The sequence below is a fragment of the Salmo salar genome, chromosome 28 (assembly GCF_965601325.2).
Source record: "Salmo salar chromosome 28, fSalSal1, whole genome shotgun sequence".
Taxonomy (NCBI): Eukaryota; Metazoa; Chordata; class Actinopteri; order Salmoniformes; family Salmonidae; genus Salmo; species Salmo salar.
This window is the reverse complement of record NC_138318.1, coordinates 30,924,474-30,943,746: the sequence shown is the minus strand read 5'-3', so window position 1 is coordinate 30,943,746 and position 19,273 is coordinate 30,924,474. Positions and strand designations below refer to the sequence as shown.

The window sequence follows — 19,273 nt, the reverse complement described above, 5'->3', positions numbered from 1 at the left end:
AAGGAGGCCTACAAACCTGACTCAGTAACACCAGCTCTGTCAGGAGGAATGGGCCAAAATTCACCCAACTTATTGTGGGAAGCTTGGGGAACGCTACCAGAAACGTTTGACCCATGTTAAACAATTTAAAGGCAATGCTACCAAATAATAATTGAGTGTATGTAAACTTTTGACCCACTGGGAATGTGATGAAAGAAATAAAAGTTGAAATAAATCACTTTCTACTATTATTCTGACATTTCACATTCATAAAATAAAGTGGTGATCCTAACTGACCTAAAACAGGGAATTTTTACTAGGATTAAATGTCAGGAATTGTGAAAAAAACGTTTTTCTTCTTCTGAGTTTCTCATGATGTCAAGCAAAGAGGCACTGAGTTTGAAGGTAGGCCTTGAAATACATCCACAGGTACACCTCCAATTGACTCAAATGATGTCAATTAGCCTATCAGAAGCTTCTAAAGCCATGACATTTTCTGGAATTTTCCAAGCTGTTTAAAGGCACAGTCAACTTAGTGTTTGTTAACTTCTGACCCACTGGAATTGTGAGACAGTGAATTATACGTGAAATAATCTGTCAACAATTGTTGGGAAAATGACTTGTGTCATGTACAAAGTAGATGTTCTAACCGACTTGACAAAACTATAGCTTGTATGACTCCAACCTAAGTGTATGTAAACTTCCGACTTCAACTGTATACTAAGGCATTTGTGAAAATTCTATAGCAATATACAGTGGGAAAGTGGGCGTGCGTTTTGGCAATTAACAGATAGTGCAGTGAATAAAACCTAATGAAAACATCTGTCTTGTCCAAGGCTGGTGTCTATGTAGACCGGTGCGCCAGAGCCAATTAGAGCTACAGTCGGCCTTTATGCAAACAAGCCATTTGCCACCATTCACTTTGAAGTGGACTGTGTGTTTACAGGCAGTAGCAACAGCGCAACTTTAGATCATTAGAACGCATTCGGCAAAAGCCACAAAATAAACCTGAATGGATTTCTGCAAATATGTAAATACCACATGAGTCACATTACATTTGGGAACTTTTACAGTCCTATTTGATCAAACAAGCATGAAAATGTTGGCTCTCTCCATCAGTTATGCACATCAACAACTAATTCTAGCCAGAGCAAGATGAGCTAAAATTTAACGAAGGAACATTTGATAAAACTCTTGAACTTTTCAGCTAGATTCCCGTCAAAATTTCACTGATAATCAATGGGGAATTATATCCTACTGGTCCTTCTGCAGCTTGCCTGTCAATGCAATCTTTCTTGTCCCAACAAAGCAAGTTGGCTAGCTTACTAGCTAGTTACTTCCAGACACAAATGAGAGAACTCCCTCACTCTTACCATTTTGCTCGTCGTAGCGGAGCTGGTTAGGCTGTTTACATGCTATTTAGAGCGTTCATGACTAACTACTACTTTTTTATGCCTAAGTTTACTGACACCGCTCATATTCAGCGGGTATTGAGAGTTCATAAATTCATCAGTTACTCTGCGCTCTGGCACACTCAGACGAGAGTGAATTTGCGAATGCAAGAAATATGTTAACTGCGTATCAGTCGTTCAAGTTCTTGCTAGTTAGCCAAATGACACCTGCATCTTTAGCTGTGTATAGCCACCGAAAAACGATATGAGGGGAAAAAGTCAGTCACTCACCCAGTCCTCCAATGATATTGCATGACATCCTCCTAGCAGCTAGCTAACGTTAGGCTCCGTGTTTTTAGTTTGCTACATAAATAGATATGCTAGCTTATTAGCCACGTTATGACTGACTTGTGATCATTGCCCTTCCTAGTTTGATTGTATTGACATTCCCAGTCTTAGTTACATTCGTCAATTTTTTGTACAAAATATTGAGTCATTGAAACTGAAACGGTGCATCCTGAATGGAGGCAGTAAAAAATGTACCAGGCCAGCTGTGATTTACAACCTGATAGCAGTATTTTTTAGAATAACCATAAATGTTTTGGTGAATTATATTAATCATGCAGTGAACTGCATCCATCTATTCTGCCAACAATACCTTAGTGTACTTCAAGGAATGTTGAGTCATATATAACCAATTTTTAAAAACCTCTTATAAAGTTGCTTTTGTATTATAAACTGGTAATTTTTTACTGATATTATGATTGTGTTGTTTGTTTCATATCTGCAAAGTAGTTAAAATGCTAAAAATTCCACTTTAATACACAATGAGTAAAATGTATTTGCTTTGTGAGCCATCGACATGCACAAACTATCAATACAAAATAAAGTATGCACTATCCATGAAATGGATATACCTGGAATGCTTTGAATGTATTTGTTACTGTGTTTTACCTCTACAGACTGGAAGAGGGTTGCTCCACTGTCCAGTCATCCTGCACTGAGCTCTTGAGGCACCATGCAACAGATATCCTGTGCTGCAGGTGAAGTTGACCACATCGTTCAAGTTGAACTCACTGCCGTTAGTTCGACCATTTGCTGGGTTTCCAGGGTGACCACAGGTAATGGCTTTGAAAAAAGTAGAGGTAGCCAAGAAAGAGCAAAAATTGTTTTACACAATTATTAGTGATGGTGATTCAAAGGTTGAGAATTCCTGTAAATCTCTGATCATTAAAGAAGAATTGATAAAGGCAATAACAAAACTTAAGTTTATCCACTTACAAACACAAACAGGAGCTTGTCCGGACCATCTGTGGTCTTGTTGACAGATCCGAACCGATGTTCCAATAAGGCGAAATCCAAGGTTGCACTGGTAGACAACAGTGTCACGATAACTGGAGCCACCTCCACTTATGTGACCATTGATGATTGGATCAGGGGAGTCACAGTGGCCAGCTAGAAGGGAGAATAAACCAGATACCTGCATCATATTTTCAGTTCTTAGATGATACTTGAAATAGTTGAGACAGTGTGGATTGGCATGAAAGAGTACATTTGTGATGCAAACTTTCTTTCTATTCCCTAACACACATCCTTGAAATGGTCTCAGGACTGTAATAACCATTTGGCACTTTGACATATGAAACATTTGATCCTTTCCTCCCCTGATAATTCATGTCTTTGTGGTGAGAACTGCGTCAATAATTTTATCTGATCGATAATGAAATTGATAATAATGTGGGTGGTACAGTATATATATCTTCATTTTTTACTGACATTTTGGAGTTGAATGCTGGGGTCTGATTAAATCTAATTATAGAATAGTCAGTATAAGAAGTTGCCTACCCTACATCAAATTTGGACACTGGTAATTGAAGCGAAATGACCTTAAAGAGGTTGACCTTCAAGAGTTTGAAGCGGATCAACTGTAACCTGAGGAATTTAATGTGTTTCTGGCATAATGATTTGAAAACCATAAAGGTGCTCTACCCCATTTGGTGTTCGTCCAAGATCATAACATTGAGAGACATCCAGGATGATACAATTTTGGAGCTCGTCCAGGATGAGAAAAGACAGAAATCTTAATCATAAAAAAAAACATTTATACTGTACCAAGACATTTGGTTTCCACTCCGCTCCAGAGCCCGTTGACCCCACATTCCCTCACATGTGACCCCACCAGTGTGTATCCCGTATTACACATGAAGATCGCTGTGGCGCCAAATGTAGTCAGGGTTCCTATCTTGTTGCCATAGGGAGGAGATGGGAGGTCCCCACACGAGATAACTGGAAGTGACACAGACAATCAGAGACTGAGTTATACTTGGTTGCACGCCACTGTGCCTGAGTGGAAACAAATTCCACAATAAGGACTGATTAGTGGAGCATTTTGATCTACAATGACTAGATATCCCTGAATGAAAGGCATGCAGATAATTGTGTATTCCAGTGGAGGCTGTTGGGAGGAGCTATTGGAGGATGGGTTCATTGTAATGGCTGGAATGGAATCAATGGAACAGTATCAAACCCATCAAACATATGGAAACCACGTTTGACTCCATTCCCTTGATTCCATTTCAGGCATTACAATGAACCCATCCTCCCATTGCTCCTCCCACCAGCCTCCACTGGTGTATTTGTACTCAAACACTAAATGGGGAAGTGGCACGTCGTGTCTTACAGCAGCTGATTGACTCAGCTCTCACGAGTTACCTGTAAATGTTACAATACATTTAAATATCCAACTACCTTATGCAAACACACATTTCTGGCTGTTATGCTAACATTCATTATATATTGTCCTTTTTGTTTTGTCCGACCATTCTAACGAATGCAACAGTATGCTTGTTTGTTTGTCATTGTGCATTCACCGTCTTTAAATTCACATACAGTTCACCACATAATAGACAGGAGGCACTAAACATTACAGTATGTAAGGACATTGGCTATTGATGAAAATGAGTACTCATGCAGCATATCAAGGATGGAAATGAAGCTATCCTGCTAGCCCGAGGCTAGTACTTTTCTGACCGGGCTATCAGAACATTTGCCCAACTAACCCACCAGCTAGTAAAATGTTTTCTTTTTAAGTTTCGCATGACAGAGTTTGGACCCAGGCTAGTAAAAATAATGGTCTATTCTATTAGCCCAGCTGGCCAGTGCCCAAAATCCTTCGATTCCATCCCTGAGCATAATGTATGTCTTCCCCGTAAGGAGGTACCCAGGGAATGATCAGAAAACACACCAGGGACTCCTGGATGCATCCAATCAAAGCCAAGGCCAATGTGCCTTTGCATGTCCACAATGGCATGTAAACACATTAAATATTAAGTCCGCGCTAATCAAAATATTTACATTCTCCCTCTGACCTCTAATTAGGCAGAGGCTATTTTCCATGATTACTTCATCACCACTACAGTTGTTTACACAACATGTCTAAGTAGAGGAAATAGGTAGAGCTGTGATCAAAACAAATAGCAAGTTTGGATACTGCCTTATGACTTCCCAGCTACTACACCAAATCCTGGGGATTATGCATGTTACGGTCCAAAAATACACTGGGTGCCACAAAGAGGCACGGAGGATTTCAGATTTATTAACTGCCAGTCTGAATTACAGCCCCGGTCAGACAATGAAATTGCTCCCAGTAATTAGAAAAGGGTACTATTCATACTCAAAATGTCAAGTATATTACACTCCATTCTCATAAATTATCATCTTTTCCGTGTAGCTCAGCTGATAGAGCATGGCACTTGCAAAGCCAGGGCTGTGGGTTCAATTCCCACTGGGGACCAGTATTCAAAAATATTTTAGAAAATGTATGCACTCACTACTGTCAGTTGCTCTGGATAAGAACATCTGCTAAATGACTTAAATGGTATTTTCTATAACTCTAAGCACTGCAGCCTTGTGGTACATGCACAGTATGCATCTTACTCTTGCAGGTAGACCTCTCCTCAATTCCAGCCCAGGTTCCATTAGCTAAGCACTTGATTGTCCTCTGTCCTCCGAGGTAGAAGCCAGGAGTGCAGCTCAGCATTATCTGAGCTCCAAATTCATTCAGTGACCCCGAGATCAGCCGCCACACCATGTGTTCTGAGAGCACGCTCTCAATGTTAGGGCATTGGATCGCTGTGGGGGAGAGAGAACAGGCCAGAGTTAATGGAATACCGTGACCCTGGCCTTCATTCTGAACACACTCAAAAATCCAGACATGACAGAGAAAAAAAAATCTCAATTTCCTTTACCTTCTCCAACTTCAGTGATTTGATGTTCTAAAAGTCTTGTGATGTGTACATTATCGGTCTTTGTCCTACAGTATATACAGTGTATTACATTCTATAAATAAAACTGAGAAATACCAAAGTAAATTAGAAAGTATAATGAGCATTAAAATATTTGTTATATATATATATATATATACTGCTCAAAAAAATAAAGGGAACACTTAAACAACACATCCTAGATCTGAATGAAATAAATAATCTTATTAAATACTTTTTTCTTTACATAGTTGAATGTGCTGACAACAAAATCACACAAAAATAATCAATGGAAATCCAATTTATCAACCCATGGAGGTCTGGATTTGGAGTCACACTCAAAATTAAAGTGGAAAACCACACTACAGGCTGATCCAACTTTGATGGAATGTCCTTAGAACAAGTCAAAATGAGGCTCAGTAGTGTGTGTGGCCTCCACGTGCCTGTATGACCTCTCTACAACGCCTGGGCATGCTCCTGATGAGGTGGCGGATGGTCTCCTGAGGGATCTCCTCCCAGACCTGGACTAAAGCATCCGCCAACTCCTGGACAGTCTGTGGTGCAACGTGGCGTTGGTGGATGGAGCGAGACATGATGTCCCAGATGTGCTCAAATGGATTCAGGTCTGGGGAACGGGCGGGCTAGTCCATAGCATCAATGCCTTCCTCTTGCAGGAACTGCTGACACACTCCAGCCACATGAGGTCTAGCATTGTCTTGCATTAGGAGGAACCCAGGGCCAACCGCACCAGCATATGGTCTCACAAGGGGTCTGAGGATCTCATCTCGGTACCTAATGGCAGTCAGGCTACCTCTGGCGAGCACATGGAGGGCTGTGCGGCCCCCCAAAGAAATGCCACCCCACACCATGACTGACCCACCGCCATGACTGACCCACCGCGAATTTGCCAATCTTGGTGTTCTCTGGCAAATGCCAAACGTCCTGCACGGTGTTGGGCTGTAAGCACAACCCCCACCTGTGGACGTCGGGCCCTCATACCACCCTCATGGAGTCTGTTTCTGATCATTTGAGCAGACACATGCACATTTGTGGCCTGCTGGAGGTCATTTTGCAGGGCTCTGGCAGTGCTTCTCCTGCTCCTCCTTGCACAAAGGCGGAGGTAGCGGTCCTGCTGCTGGTTGTTGCCCTCCTACGGCCTCTTCCACGTCTCCTGATGTACTGGCCTGTCTCCTGGTAGCGCCTCCATGCTCTGGACACTACGCTGACAGACACAGCAAACCTTCTTGCCACAGCTCGCATTGATGTACCATCCTGGATGAGCTGCACTACCTGAGCCACTTGTGTGGGTTGTAGACTCCGTCTCATGCTACCACTAGAGTGAAAGCACCGCCAGCATTCAAAAGTGACCAAAACATCAGCCAGGAAGCATAGGAACTGAGAAGTGGTCTGTGGTCCCCACCTACAGAACCACTCCTTTATTGGGGGTGTCTTGCTAATTGCCTATAATTTCCACCTGTTGTCTATTCCATTTGCACAACAGCATGTGACATTTATTGTCAATCAGTGTTGCTTCCTAAGTGGACAGTTTGATTTCACAGAAGTGTGATTGAGTTGGAGTTACATTATGTTGTTTAAGTGTTCCTTTTATTTTTTTTGAGCAGTGTATATATATTATATTCACATAAATCACACTCATTGTAGTATGAACATGTCATTTAAACAGTCATGTCCCAAAATGACTTAAATATGATTGCTGATAGTGTTTCTGGTTATGCAGGCCTGAGGAGGTGGGGTTGCATCCTACCATTTCTTTTGTGTGAGTGCTTAACCGCAAAAATCTAGTCATTATTGCTCACCCGTTACCTGCTCCAAATTACTCTCTAAGGAGGATGTTAATGAGACATGCATTGACTGCAGTGGCTCAATGAGGCAGGCAATTTTAACATACCGTTGGCATAGAAACAAAGGGTTATTTTTCTCACGTAAACAAAGAGGTGGGTGTGCAGCATTGCTCCATGTCCCCTCCTCCAGACAGACGGCGCTCGTGGAGAAACTTGTCTCCATCCTGTACCCTTCATTGCACTGGTAGTTAACTTTGCTTCCCACTGTGTACTGGAAACCATGGAATGAACCATTGGCAGGAGACTGAGGGATTCCACAAGATATAGCTGCCAATGGAAAGATGAAAAAATAAAAATTATACTCTCATCAAACGATAATTTCTCTCCCTGCAACTGTTTATTCAAATTAGAATTTCATCTTCCAAAGCAACAGAAACATCTACAAAAGCAACAAAGCAACATATTTTGATAACAATTCAAGCTAGTAGATGTCTTCATAGTTCCAGTAAAAGCAGTGGGACCAATTAGGCTGTTTTCTTGTCGAATTTGATCACAACCTTACGTTTAAAATGGATTAGTGGAGAAGGTTGAGAGCTTCAAGTTCCTTGGTGTCCACATCACCAACAAACTAACATGGTCCAAGCACACCAAGTAGTGCATACAGCCCAGCACATCACTGGGGCCAAGCTTCTTGCCATCCAGGACCTCTACACCATGCGGTGTCAGAGGATGGCTCTAAAAATTGTCAAAGACTCTAGCCACCTTAGTCATAGACTATTCTGTCTGCTACCGCACGACAAGTGGTACTGGCGTGCCAAGTCTTGTTCCAAGATGCTTCTGAACAGCTTCTACCCCCAAGATATAAGACTCCAGAGCATCTAATCAAATGGCTACCCAGGCTATTTGCATTGCCCCCCCCCCCCCCCCCCCTTGTTATCATCTATGCATAGTTACTTTATAACTCAACTAACCGGTGCCCCCGTACATTGACTTTGTACCGGTACCCCCCTGTGTATAGTCTCGCTATTGTTATTTTACTGCTGCTCTTTAATTACATGTTACTTTTATTTCTTATTCTTACTCTTATTTTTTGTTAAACTGCATTGTTGGTTAGGGGCTCATAAGTAAGCATTTCACTGTAAGGTCTACACCTGTTGTATTCGGCGCATGTGACTAATACCATTTGATTTGATTTGATTAAACAGAGAATCCTCCACTGCCTCTCCATGACCTTAAGAACAGCTGAATGGATTACTCTCAGCACTTACAGAAATTATGGCACATAATTAGTAGACACTATGGCCACTTCTCATCACAGGAGTGTTCTGACTATGGTGGCCTTGTGTCTCAAATGGGAGGGATAAAGAGGAAGTAAGCAAAGTATGTACCTATGCTGTTAGTATGTACCAACTATTCGAGTACAATGGAAACCAGAAATTTACCATTGAAGATTGTGGCATTCACTTGCTTACACCCACGCTTACCGTTCAAATACCATGATTAGAATACCGTGCAAATGGAACAGATGATCTCATCATATCAAATGATAATTTCCTATCAGGTTTAGTGAGGATAACAAACAGCTATCTTGTTTTGTTTACTAGTTACCCACCTGTAGTTTACCACAAATGAGTGGACACAGTTTCCTTTGTACCTTTTAAATAGATAATTGTCTTGCATGCTCTATCGCAAACAGGCATTAAAGATAAAACCCCCAGAAGTAATTAGCTCCATCTTAGCCTCTATTCCTTTATGCAAATATACATCTCATTACAGCAATGGGCTGTCACACTAGTGAACACAATGCAGAAAGGGTCAGTTACATCACTGTCGATGATTATATATTTCTGAATAAAGTTTGTTAAAAGACTTCTCAGAATCTATTCATTAAGATATTTTCTATGATATTAAGAAATATTCATGAATTGTAGCCTGCTATGTTGAAAACCAAGGAGAAAAATAAATAGACGATGAATCACAATTCCACAAACACATGTCAACATTGTGACAAGAGGGAGCCCAATCACATTTGCAAGACTTTCACCAGACATAAGATTAAAGTGAATCCCCCTCGAGTCTGTAAATGCCATTCGCCGTTCTGCATTACCTTGACATAGTGGAGCTGGGGTATCCCAATGATACAGTCCATTCGGATGTAACCGGCAGGTGGAATTTCTGGGCCCCACTAGTCGGTACCCAGCATAACAATAGTACTGCAGATTGCTTCCTGGGATCTCTCTTGTTCGGTTAAGCACCCCTCCATTTCCAGGTGGGTCGTTAATGCTACAATAAGGAGCTAAATTGAAAAGAAAGGAGCAATTTAAGTGTTTTCTATACCATTCCTCCTTCTAAATGATTAACGATATACACTAGACATACATTAGTACTTTATATTACATTATATTAGTATAACAGATTAAATCCATCCACCAGATGAATAGTACTAAATGGTTAAGTCTAGGTTCTGGGTGATTAGACCTCATGTTAAAACTCCAGGCATCATTCTTATTTACTTTGATGAAAGACCAATGGACTGTTTAAGACGAAGGGAAAAATCCTTTGGCTGGGTAAAGACTTCTTCACTCCCAAAGCAGTTTTGTAAAGATCAAACGGAGGTGTATTACCCTGTCTGTGTTCAACATCCATGCATTATTTAAAAATACTTTGACATAGTTTGACAGCACCGAGGTAGCCACTCTGAAGCCTTCAGAAACCATCACTCATTCTGACACGTCAGGCCTCAATGCAACGCAACAATTTTTTTACCGAGTCATTTTTTTTCGCACAAGGGATGGCAAATTGAATAAACGGGGAAACAAACTGGAATAATAACCAGCACAGGGGCTGGAACGGCAAAATTATCGACTAAAATGAATTGAGAGAAGAAAAGCAACAGAAAAGGCAGAGGGAGAGAAAAGAAGAGAGAAGAAATGGAGAGTAATCATTGCCACCGGGCTTTGTGAGCTATATATCATGTTTGGTCATTGGTGGAAATGTCGGTTTGAGGCACCGGACATGGCGGTTATTCAGCCAAATTCATTATCGGATCTTTGACCTCTATTATGGAGGACTTGCAAAAGGATCCCTGCAGGTATACAGTCTAATGAGGGCTAACTTGTAGAAGTCTGACTGCCTCACACTCTTTGACCTACATTGGATCCAAAGCAACTGCCTCAGAGGACAGAGGCTGGTGTCTAAGCTTCTCTGACACCCATACAAGAGAAAAAAGGCTATGGCGCTGTCCCACTTTTTGAATGTCCTGTAATTCAAATGTTTCATTTGATGTCTGTAATGAAACATACGAATGATGATGCATTAGTAGAAATAGACATCCCCACAGCACATGGGCGTTAAAGCCTTATCACAAACTGAAACATATTGTTATGCACTACAAACCTGTGTAGCGGATTCTGAATCCTCTTTTGCTGGTTGCATGATCAGTGGACCATCTCAGGTAAAGGTGGTTGGTCTTGCTTGTAAAGTTTAACTGTGTGGAGTGATTTCCACTAAGGGCCACCAGCAAAGGGCTCTGGCCAGATGGTCCTAACAGAGCAAAAGTAACACTCACAAATGACAGTGCTTGTTGTAAGGTATTTGAACATTAAATCATCTCTGACATGGCATAAACATTTTAGAACAAACAAAATAAAACATGCATATGACTTAGTTGGCTGTTGGAAGAGGAAATTACCGTCAAAGATCTCAAGTTCATCGAACTGCTTCTCACTCTGAAACATCTCCACGAAGATGGAGATAGTGTACGCAGGTTGAACCCTGATGGCCCAGGAGCAGGTCTGAGAGTTGGGGTAGTTTTTAGGGAAACCTGGACTAAGGATAACTCCTGATGAGGAGGAGCGTTCTTCATTTGCAGGACACTGGGCTAAACGCACAACACACACATGCAGACAAATGAGAAATAGTTAATTACTGCTGCAGTACACATCTTTATCACCTCAACTGTACTTCTCTTGAACTTCTCCAGGTTGCTAAATCCAAATGAGCCCAGGGTTAGTGATCTATGGCAAGAAATAATGTGAAGGCATTTTCCATTTTCCTGTTCTCTTCTACCCTGTGGGCAAATGATAATGAAAACAAACCGAATGGACCATAGCTGCATTACGGAATTACAACATTTAAGGAAACTCTGCTGCGCTTATCTCCATATCTCCCCAGAAAATGTACTTTGTGCTGTGCTAATGGAACCATACTGCTGCCTTCCATCTGTGTCATCACATTGGCACTATAATTAGAAATGATATGTACACCATTCATAAGCCATTCAATCTGTGACTCACTTTCAGTCAGAGCTTCGATTTCAAAGAGTCACAGAGACTCTAGCTACACTCTAGTTGCACTTAGTTTTTTAACAGGCTGATGCACACCTTGGAACAATGTCTAGTAATAGTGTTGTATAAAGGAGTCATCAGAATGATACAAAGAAACAATGGTAGAACGTCAGATTAAAAATAACAGGCAGGTAAACTGATATGCTTGTAAAAGCAGATAACTGGAAGTATCTGAGCTGAAAGTTCACCTCCTGTTATAAATGGAATAATAAATAAAATAATCAGAAAAGGTCAGAACATTCTCTTACCTTCACAAGTAGGCGGAGGACTCTCAAACTGGAGATGAGAGTTAAGTTTACAGGTAAGCTCACTGTTGCCTACCAGGGTAAATCCAGGGAAGCAGCGATACTTCACAACGTCTCCTGGACAAAATAATTATTTCATACGTCTTATAGCAGATGTGACATCATCAACATCTGATGGATACCTACATTGGATATTAAGTTTATGTCTCTCGAGACAATACCAACAGCTATATTACATAACAGCCTGCTATATACCCCTAACATGGTTGTCCAAGATAATTTCAAATAAAGGTTCACACTACAGCATGGTATACTTCTTTTATTCAAAGTCACATAGGAACATGTTTAAACTGAATCATGTAGCGGGTCACTGTCTGACTTCCCACTGCAACTCTGTGTTGAATTATATAACCCAGTGTTGACCATCTCTCTGGTACAAACTTACCTATTTCATAATCTTGATCTTCGTATACTATTTCAGCTTCTTCCACTGATGGGGGAGGTGGGCATTTCTTTAGACGATAGGCTGGAGGAGAGAAAGAATTAATAAGTAATTTGCCAAAATCACATAATCAACAGAAAACTATACTTATGGATACGTATTAGAGGTCGACCGATTAATCGGACTGGCCGATTAATTAGGGCCGATTTCAAGTTTTCATAACAATCGGTAATCGGTATTTTTGGCCACCGATTTGCCGTTTTTTTTTACACCTTTATTTAACTAGGCAAGTCAGATTAAGAACACATTCTTATTTTCAATGACGGCCTAGGAACGGGGGTTAACTGCCTTGTTCAGGGGGGATTCGTTTTTGCAACCTTCCGGTTACTAGTCCAACGCTCTAACCACCTGCCTTACATTGCACTCCACGAGGAGCCTGCATGGCAGGCTAACTACCTGTTACGCGAGGGCAGCAAGAAGCCAAGGTAAGTTGCTAGCTAGCATTAAACTTATCTTATAAAAAACAATCAATCTTAACATAATCACTAGTTAACTACACATGGCTGATGATATTACTAGTTTATCTAACGTGTCCTGCATTGCATATAATCGATGCGGTGCCTGTTAATTTCTCCTCGAATTGGAGTAGTTGTTCCCCTTGCTCTGTATGGGTAACGCTGCTTCGAGGGTGGCTGTTGTCGATATGTTCCTGGTTCGAGCCCAGGTAGGAGCGAGGAGAGGGACGGAAGCTATACTGTTACACTGGCAATACTAAAGTGCCTATAAGAACATCCAATAGTCAAAGGTATCTGAAATACAAATCGTATAGAGAGAAATAGTCCTATAATTCCTATAATAACTACAACCTAAAACTTCTTACCTGGGAATATTGAAGACTCATGTTAAAAAGAACCACCAGCTTTCATATGTTCTGAGCAAGGCACTTAAACGTTAGCTTTCTTACATGGCACATATTGCACTTTTACTTTCTTCTCCAACACTTTGTTTTTGCATTATTTAAACCAAATTGAACATGTTTCATTATTTATTTGAGGCTAAATTGATTTTATTGATGTATTATACAAACATTAAAAAAAAACTAAGAAAAACTAAGAAATCACACAAAATAAAGGGATGGGCATATACAGTTGAAGTCGGAAGTTTACATACACCTTAGCAAAATACATTGAAACTCAGTTTTTCACAATTCCTGACATTTAATCCTAGTAAAAATTCCCTGTCTTAGGTCAGTTAGGATCACCACGTTATTTTAAGAATGTGAAATATCAGAATAATAGTAGAGAGAATGATTTATTTCAGCTTTTATTTCTTTCATCACATTCCCAGTGGGTCAGAAGTTTACATACACTCAATTAGTATTCGGTAGCATTGCCTTTAAATAGTTAACTTGGGTCAAATGTTTCGTGTAGCCTTCCACAAGCTTCCCACAATAAGTTGGGTGAGTTTTGGCCCATTCCTCCTGACAGAGCTGGTGTAACTGAATCATGTTTGTAGGCCTCCTTGCTCACACACGCTTTTTCAGTCCTGCCCACAAACTTTCTGTAGGCTTGAGGTCAGGGCTTTGTGATGGCCACTCCAATACCTTGACTTTGTTGTCCTTAAGCCATTTTGCCACAACTGTGGACGTATGCTTGGGGTCATTGTCCATTTGGAAGACCCATTTGCGACCAAGCTTTAACTTCCTGACTGATGTCTTGAGATGTTGCTTCAATATGTCCACATAATTTTCATTCCTCATGATGCCATCTATTTTGTGAAGTGCACCATTCCCTCCTACAGCAAAGCACCACCACAACATGATGCTGCCACCCACATGCTTCATGGTTGGGATGGTGTTCTTCGGCTTGCAAGCCTCCTCCTTTTTCCTCCAAACATAATGATGGTCATTATGGCCAAACAGTTCTATTTTTGTTTCATCAGACCAGAGGACATTTCTCCAAAAAGTACGATCTTTGTCCCCATTTGCAGTTGCAAACCGTAGTCTGGCTTTTTTATGGCGGTTTTGGAGCAGTGGCTTCTTCCTTGCTGAGCGACCTTTCTGGTTATGTCGATATAGGACTCGTTTTACTGTGGATATAAATATTTTTTCCTCCAGGATCTTCACAAGGTCCTTTGCTGTTGTTCTGGGATAGATTTGCACTTTTTGCACCAAAGTACGTTCATCTCTAGGAGACAGAACGCGTCTCCTTCCTGAGCGGTATGACGGCTGTGTGGTCCCATGGTGTTTATATTTGCGTACTATTGTTTGTACAGATGAACGTGGTACCTTCAGGCATTTGGAAATTGCTCCCAAGAATGAACCAGACTTGTGGAGGTCCACAATTCTTTTGTCTTGGCTGATTTCTTTTGAAAGGCACAGTCAACTTAGTGTAGGTAAACTTCTGACCAACTGGAATTGTGATGCAGTGAATTATAAGTGAAATAATCTGTCTGTAAACAATTGTTGGAAAAATGACTTGTGTCATGCACAAAGTAAATGTCCTAACCGACTTGCCAAAACTATAGTTTGTTCACAAGAAATTTGTGGAGTGGTTGAAAAATGAGTTTTAATGACTCCAACCTAAGTGTATGTAAACTTCCGACTTCAACTGTACATATAAATACAATCTGTTAGAGGACAATTGACCACATTCACCCGGTCACAAATTAAAAACAATGTGAGATAACTTTATTTCTGAAATATTTTCAAAACAGGGAATCAGCAAGCTTTAGCAGCATTGCATTTTAGCTACAACATTTTTTTATTTGGAAGAGAAACTGACCATGGAAATTGAGGACAAAGAATCCACTTGTGGAGAAGTCACTGTGAAACTTGATAAGGACCTGATTGAAAGAACTGTAGGCTGACTCTAGCGCTGTATTGCCACTGAAAATCCCAAGCTGTGGATAGCTCTGCTCAGGGCCATCCCTGGAAGAGGCCAGAAGACATTGAAAGTGCATTACATTTATAACACACACATTAAACATTGCAATAATGTCCAGAATTTGAGTGTGGCTTGGTTGAATTGATTTGCTCTCAAATCTATAGCAAGATTTGTGCTGACGTTCATATAAAAACCATTACATTACAGACAGTGTTGAATGAAAACAGCAAAAAATGATGACTTTACAGACTACTGGCCTCTTTTAATGGCTTCTGAAGATGAATAATCCATATAACTCACAGAGGGCTGTATTGTGGCAGAAAGTGTGTATTTTACCCATTGAAATACATAGTTTTAATCCACTCTCGGGTGCTGCAGATTAAACCATGGCATGCACTTATTATATTGTGACATTCAAGTTCATCTTCAATAATAAAAGGAATAAAAAGGCACTATGTTGATTTGTTTCCTGTCTTGCTGTATTTACAGTATAACTCTGGGTTTTCCTGTGCAGGTTAGCGTTTTTTGTCATGAATCTTGTTCTGGAGGCAGCTCCGCAGAGTGCCCACTGGGCAAAAACTGGCTGAATCAACATTGTTTCCACGCCATTTCAACCCCAAAAAATTATTTGACGATGATGAATCAATGTGGAAAACTAATTGGATTTGCACGTTGAATTCATGTTCATTGACAATTCAACTAAATATAAAACAAAACTAGACGTTGAACTGATGTCTGTGCCCTTGCTGGCACAACCACAAAGTCATAAAATCGGATATTTAAACCTAAACCTAACCTTGACCCTAACCTTAACCACACTGAGTGTTAACCCTAACCTTAAATTAAGAGCAAAAAGCTATTTTTTCTTGAATTTTTACAATACAGACAATTTTGACTTTGCAGCTGCCCCATCTAGCGGAAATCGCTCAGGTCTGCCTCCAGGACAAGACTCATCCCAATAAACATCAACCTGCTCATCCTGTGCTGTGAAGTACATGGTAGTTCTTCACAGTAAAAGACACATCAGCCAATTATAAACTGATGGGGCTTGTGAGAAACCATTAATCCCTTACCATACAGCAATGTAATCTGTGACAGGCTCTGTCTGAAGCAGGGTGAAGTTGATGTAAATTCCATGTCCATGTGGCACGGTGATAAGCCAGGTACAGTCCTGTGAGTTAGGGTACTCATTTGGGTACTGGGGTGAGAATATGGTGCCATTCTGCGCTGTCATATTGTAGCCACATGGAGCTGCAGTAGAAGACAAGACGGAGCGGTATCATCACAGAGGGTATGTCCCATGTGGCTCAGTTGGTAGAGTGTGGTGCTTGCAACGCCAGGGTTGTGTGTTTGATTCCCACGGGGGACCAGAACAGGGGAAAAAAGTATTAAATGTATCCACTCAGTACTGTAAGTTGCTCTGGATAAAACTGTCTGCTAAACATAGAGCATATAATAGGAATTGATGTTAAGTAGATTGGTGTTATTTGTCTGTTAACAACTTAAGAGCATTTCTTCACCAATTGAACCTTAATTTCAAATATCTGTACACTGTATTACTTGTAGATTAAATATTATGAGCAGCAATCACGAGAGCAGTTTTGACAACAGAGCAAACCCCATACTGTGTTATACTATCATGGTAAGTGTCTCTTTCCCTGGTATCTAGGATTAGTCAATCCTGCACAACTTTGAACCCAAAAGGGATGCAGTGATGACTTCAACTACTTCAACAAGAACCCAATTTACCAAATACACCTCCAAAACACAATACCATGACGCTGAAAGGTGTCGTGGAATGAGGGACAGCTCTGAGAAATCTTTGCAGGTATTGATTGAGTAAGCCTTTGCCAGCTCGTACACTGCTCAATGCAGAAGAAATTTAGCACATGTCCCAGTAGTGTGGGTCTCAACTGGAGCAGTTTTCAAAGGCAGTAATATGAGAGGCAGTTTTGGGAAACACTGCCTTTTTTCATACAGTATAACAGAACCAAACTTCACAACAGTATTACGAGGGTTATATAATAACATCTAGTATAGGGCTGATAAAAACGTCCTAACAAATACATTCTAAAATAGTTTGATAAATAAAGCAAAGAAGCCATTGATGCTTTTGGTAAAATATCTGTTATGTATAATATTAACCCATGCTCACCCTCACAATGGGGAAAGGGATGATTCCATTTTCTGTTGATTCCATGTTGGCATGTGAGCACAGGATGTCCAATCAGAACGTATCCAGGAAAGCACTCAAAAGTTATTGACTGGCCAGCATTGTAGTCATTATTAATAATATATCCGTTAGGGAATGGAGTAGGGTCTTGGCAATTCTGCAATTCATATGCTAAAACGCAAGAGTGAAAGAAAGTGGGGTTACACCTAGAAAATGTCACGTTTTTTGACAAGCTTATGCAATAAAAATACATATTTCTTACAACAGGAATGCACATACATCACAACAAAATAAAACATATTTCAACAAGAAATGTTCAAACAAATTATGTGGACTCTCGTCCACAGCCCACAGGTGACCCATCCCACTTAACCTTTTGAGACAGTACTGGAACACACATGACACCTGTCAGACACATTTGCACGAAATGTCACGATGACATGTCTATTTCAAGCATAATGCCAACAACAAAGAATGGACGCCAGGAAACAAATAAACTTTTCTATTTCAACCTAAAAAATACAGCAACGTTACAGCAACGTTACTCCAAAAATCTATTGAAGCTTGACAGTGCTGGAAATTGACGATCAAGTTCACATTTCTTTTTGCGTACAATGAGCGAGCAATTGTTAAATGACATGTGGTGGGTTTTGTTGTAAGAGGAGAAGAGGAAAAGCCAGGATATGAACCCTCTGGCCTATATGTGGAAGAAGATGACACACAGGGTTATCTCTTGAAAAGTGGAAGCCATGCACTCAACATCTACAGTTGCCATTGACCTTAACAAGAACCCCAGGACCAGTGGAAGAAAAATAGCCCCATAACATCAAAGTGCACTCAACATCTAAATGCCGCTCTCCATTGATTCTGAATGCTTTGTCCAGGCGGGAGAAGCCACATAACGGAGTAACCTCTCAATGACCCTGAGAGGGCAGATTCTCAGATAATTTAACTGACAGGTACTTAAGTCCTTGAAGCTGGCATTCCATCTATTTTGCATTTAACCTTGAATAATCCTAAAAAGAAAGCTAGAGCATATCAACAGAAGATAGATAAAAACAGTATCAATAAGGATTTCACTTCAGACATTCCCATAGATTCTTTCCCAGATTTGACACAAACGGCCCAAAACAACATCCAAGCCTAGCGCCAACAAAATTGTCAATTGAAACCAATACAAACCAAGCTCTTTTAGGTGAGGGGAAACCATGCTAGACATGGTGGATGAAAATGAAGTACACCTCACCTTGGTAGGTCAGTTTGAATCCCTGCCTGTTTTCAGAGTGGTCACTGTAGAAGTGAATCACGGTCTCATGTGTTGTACTCAGCAGGTTGGGCGGCAGCTGACTTCCGCTAAACTGTCCAATCAGAGAGCTGCTGTGCTGCGGCCCATTTCGCACCTCTAAAAAATCATGGTTGTCTTCAGAGGAGAAGTTGAGGAACTGAATATGAGCCCCTGTAAAACACAGAAACATTATATGAGATATACTGTATGGACAAAGGCTTCGGTTCAAGGAGCTATGTTTATTTCACAACCAAAACATGTATCCCTCCGTCTTTGAAAGTTACAGGCAAGTCTATGGGTCGAATGTCCCCTCCCCTACTGAAATTCAAAAGATGCTAACATCTGATCGTGATTTTGTGAAATCTTGAAATCGAGATTTGTCCAAATAACCTGTGATGAAAAATCCAACACTGGAAATACTGCTGCTCGTTTGCCCACACATCCCATTTTTGTGCTCAAACTG

General features: G+C 40.7%; 1 protein-coding gene across 1 annotated transcript in view; it reads right to left on the bottom strand.

The window, feature by feature from the left end:
• The window catches only part of LOC106589815 (CUB and sushi domain-containing protein 1), a 406,652-nt gene that overhangs the window by 27,646 nt on the left and 359,733 nt on the right, over positions 1 to 19,273 (bottom strand). Inside the window, exons 41-54 of the mRNA XM_082970365.1 lie at positions 18,772 to 18,981; positions 17,508 to 17,696; positions 16,426 to 16,603; positions 15,251 to 15,396; positions 12,471 to 12,551; positions 12,029 to 12,142; positions 11,126 to 11,314; positions 10,831 to 10,977; positions 9,542 to 9,730; positions 7,576 to 7,761; positions 5,307 to 5,501; positions 3,483 to 3,656; positions 2,652 to 2,825; positions 2,325 to 2,498 (exon numbers count right to left, since the gene is read on the bottom strand). Coding sequence (XP_082826491.1) covers positions 2,325 to 2,498; positions 2,652 to 2,825; positions 3,483 to 3,656; positions 5,307 to 5,501; positions 7,576 to 7,761; positions 9,542 to 9,730; positions 10,831 to 10,977; positions 11,126 to 11,314; positions 12,029 to 12,142; positions 12,471 to 12,551; positions 15,251 to 15,396; positions 16,426 to 16,603; positions 17,508 to 17,696; positions 18,772 to 18,981 — 2,346 coding nt within the window. The remainder of the gene's footprint in view (positions 1 to 2,324; positions 2,499 to 2,651; positions 2,826 to 3,482; positions 3,657 to 5,306; positions 5,502 to 7,575; positions 7,762 to 9,541; positions 9,731 to 10,830; positions 10,978 to 11,125; positions 11,315 to 12,028; positions 12,143 to 12,470; positions 12,552 to 15,250; positions 15,397 to 16,425; positions 16,604 to 17,507; positions 17,697 to 18,771; positions 18,982 to 19,273) is intronic.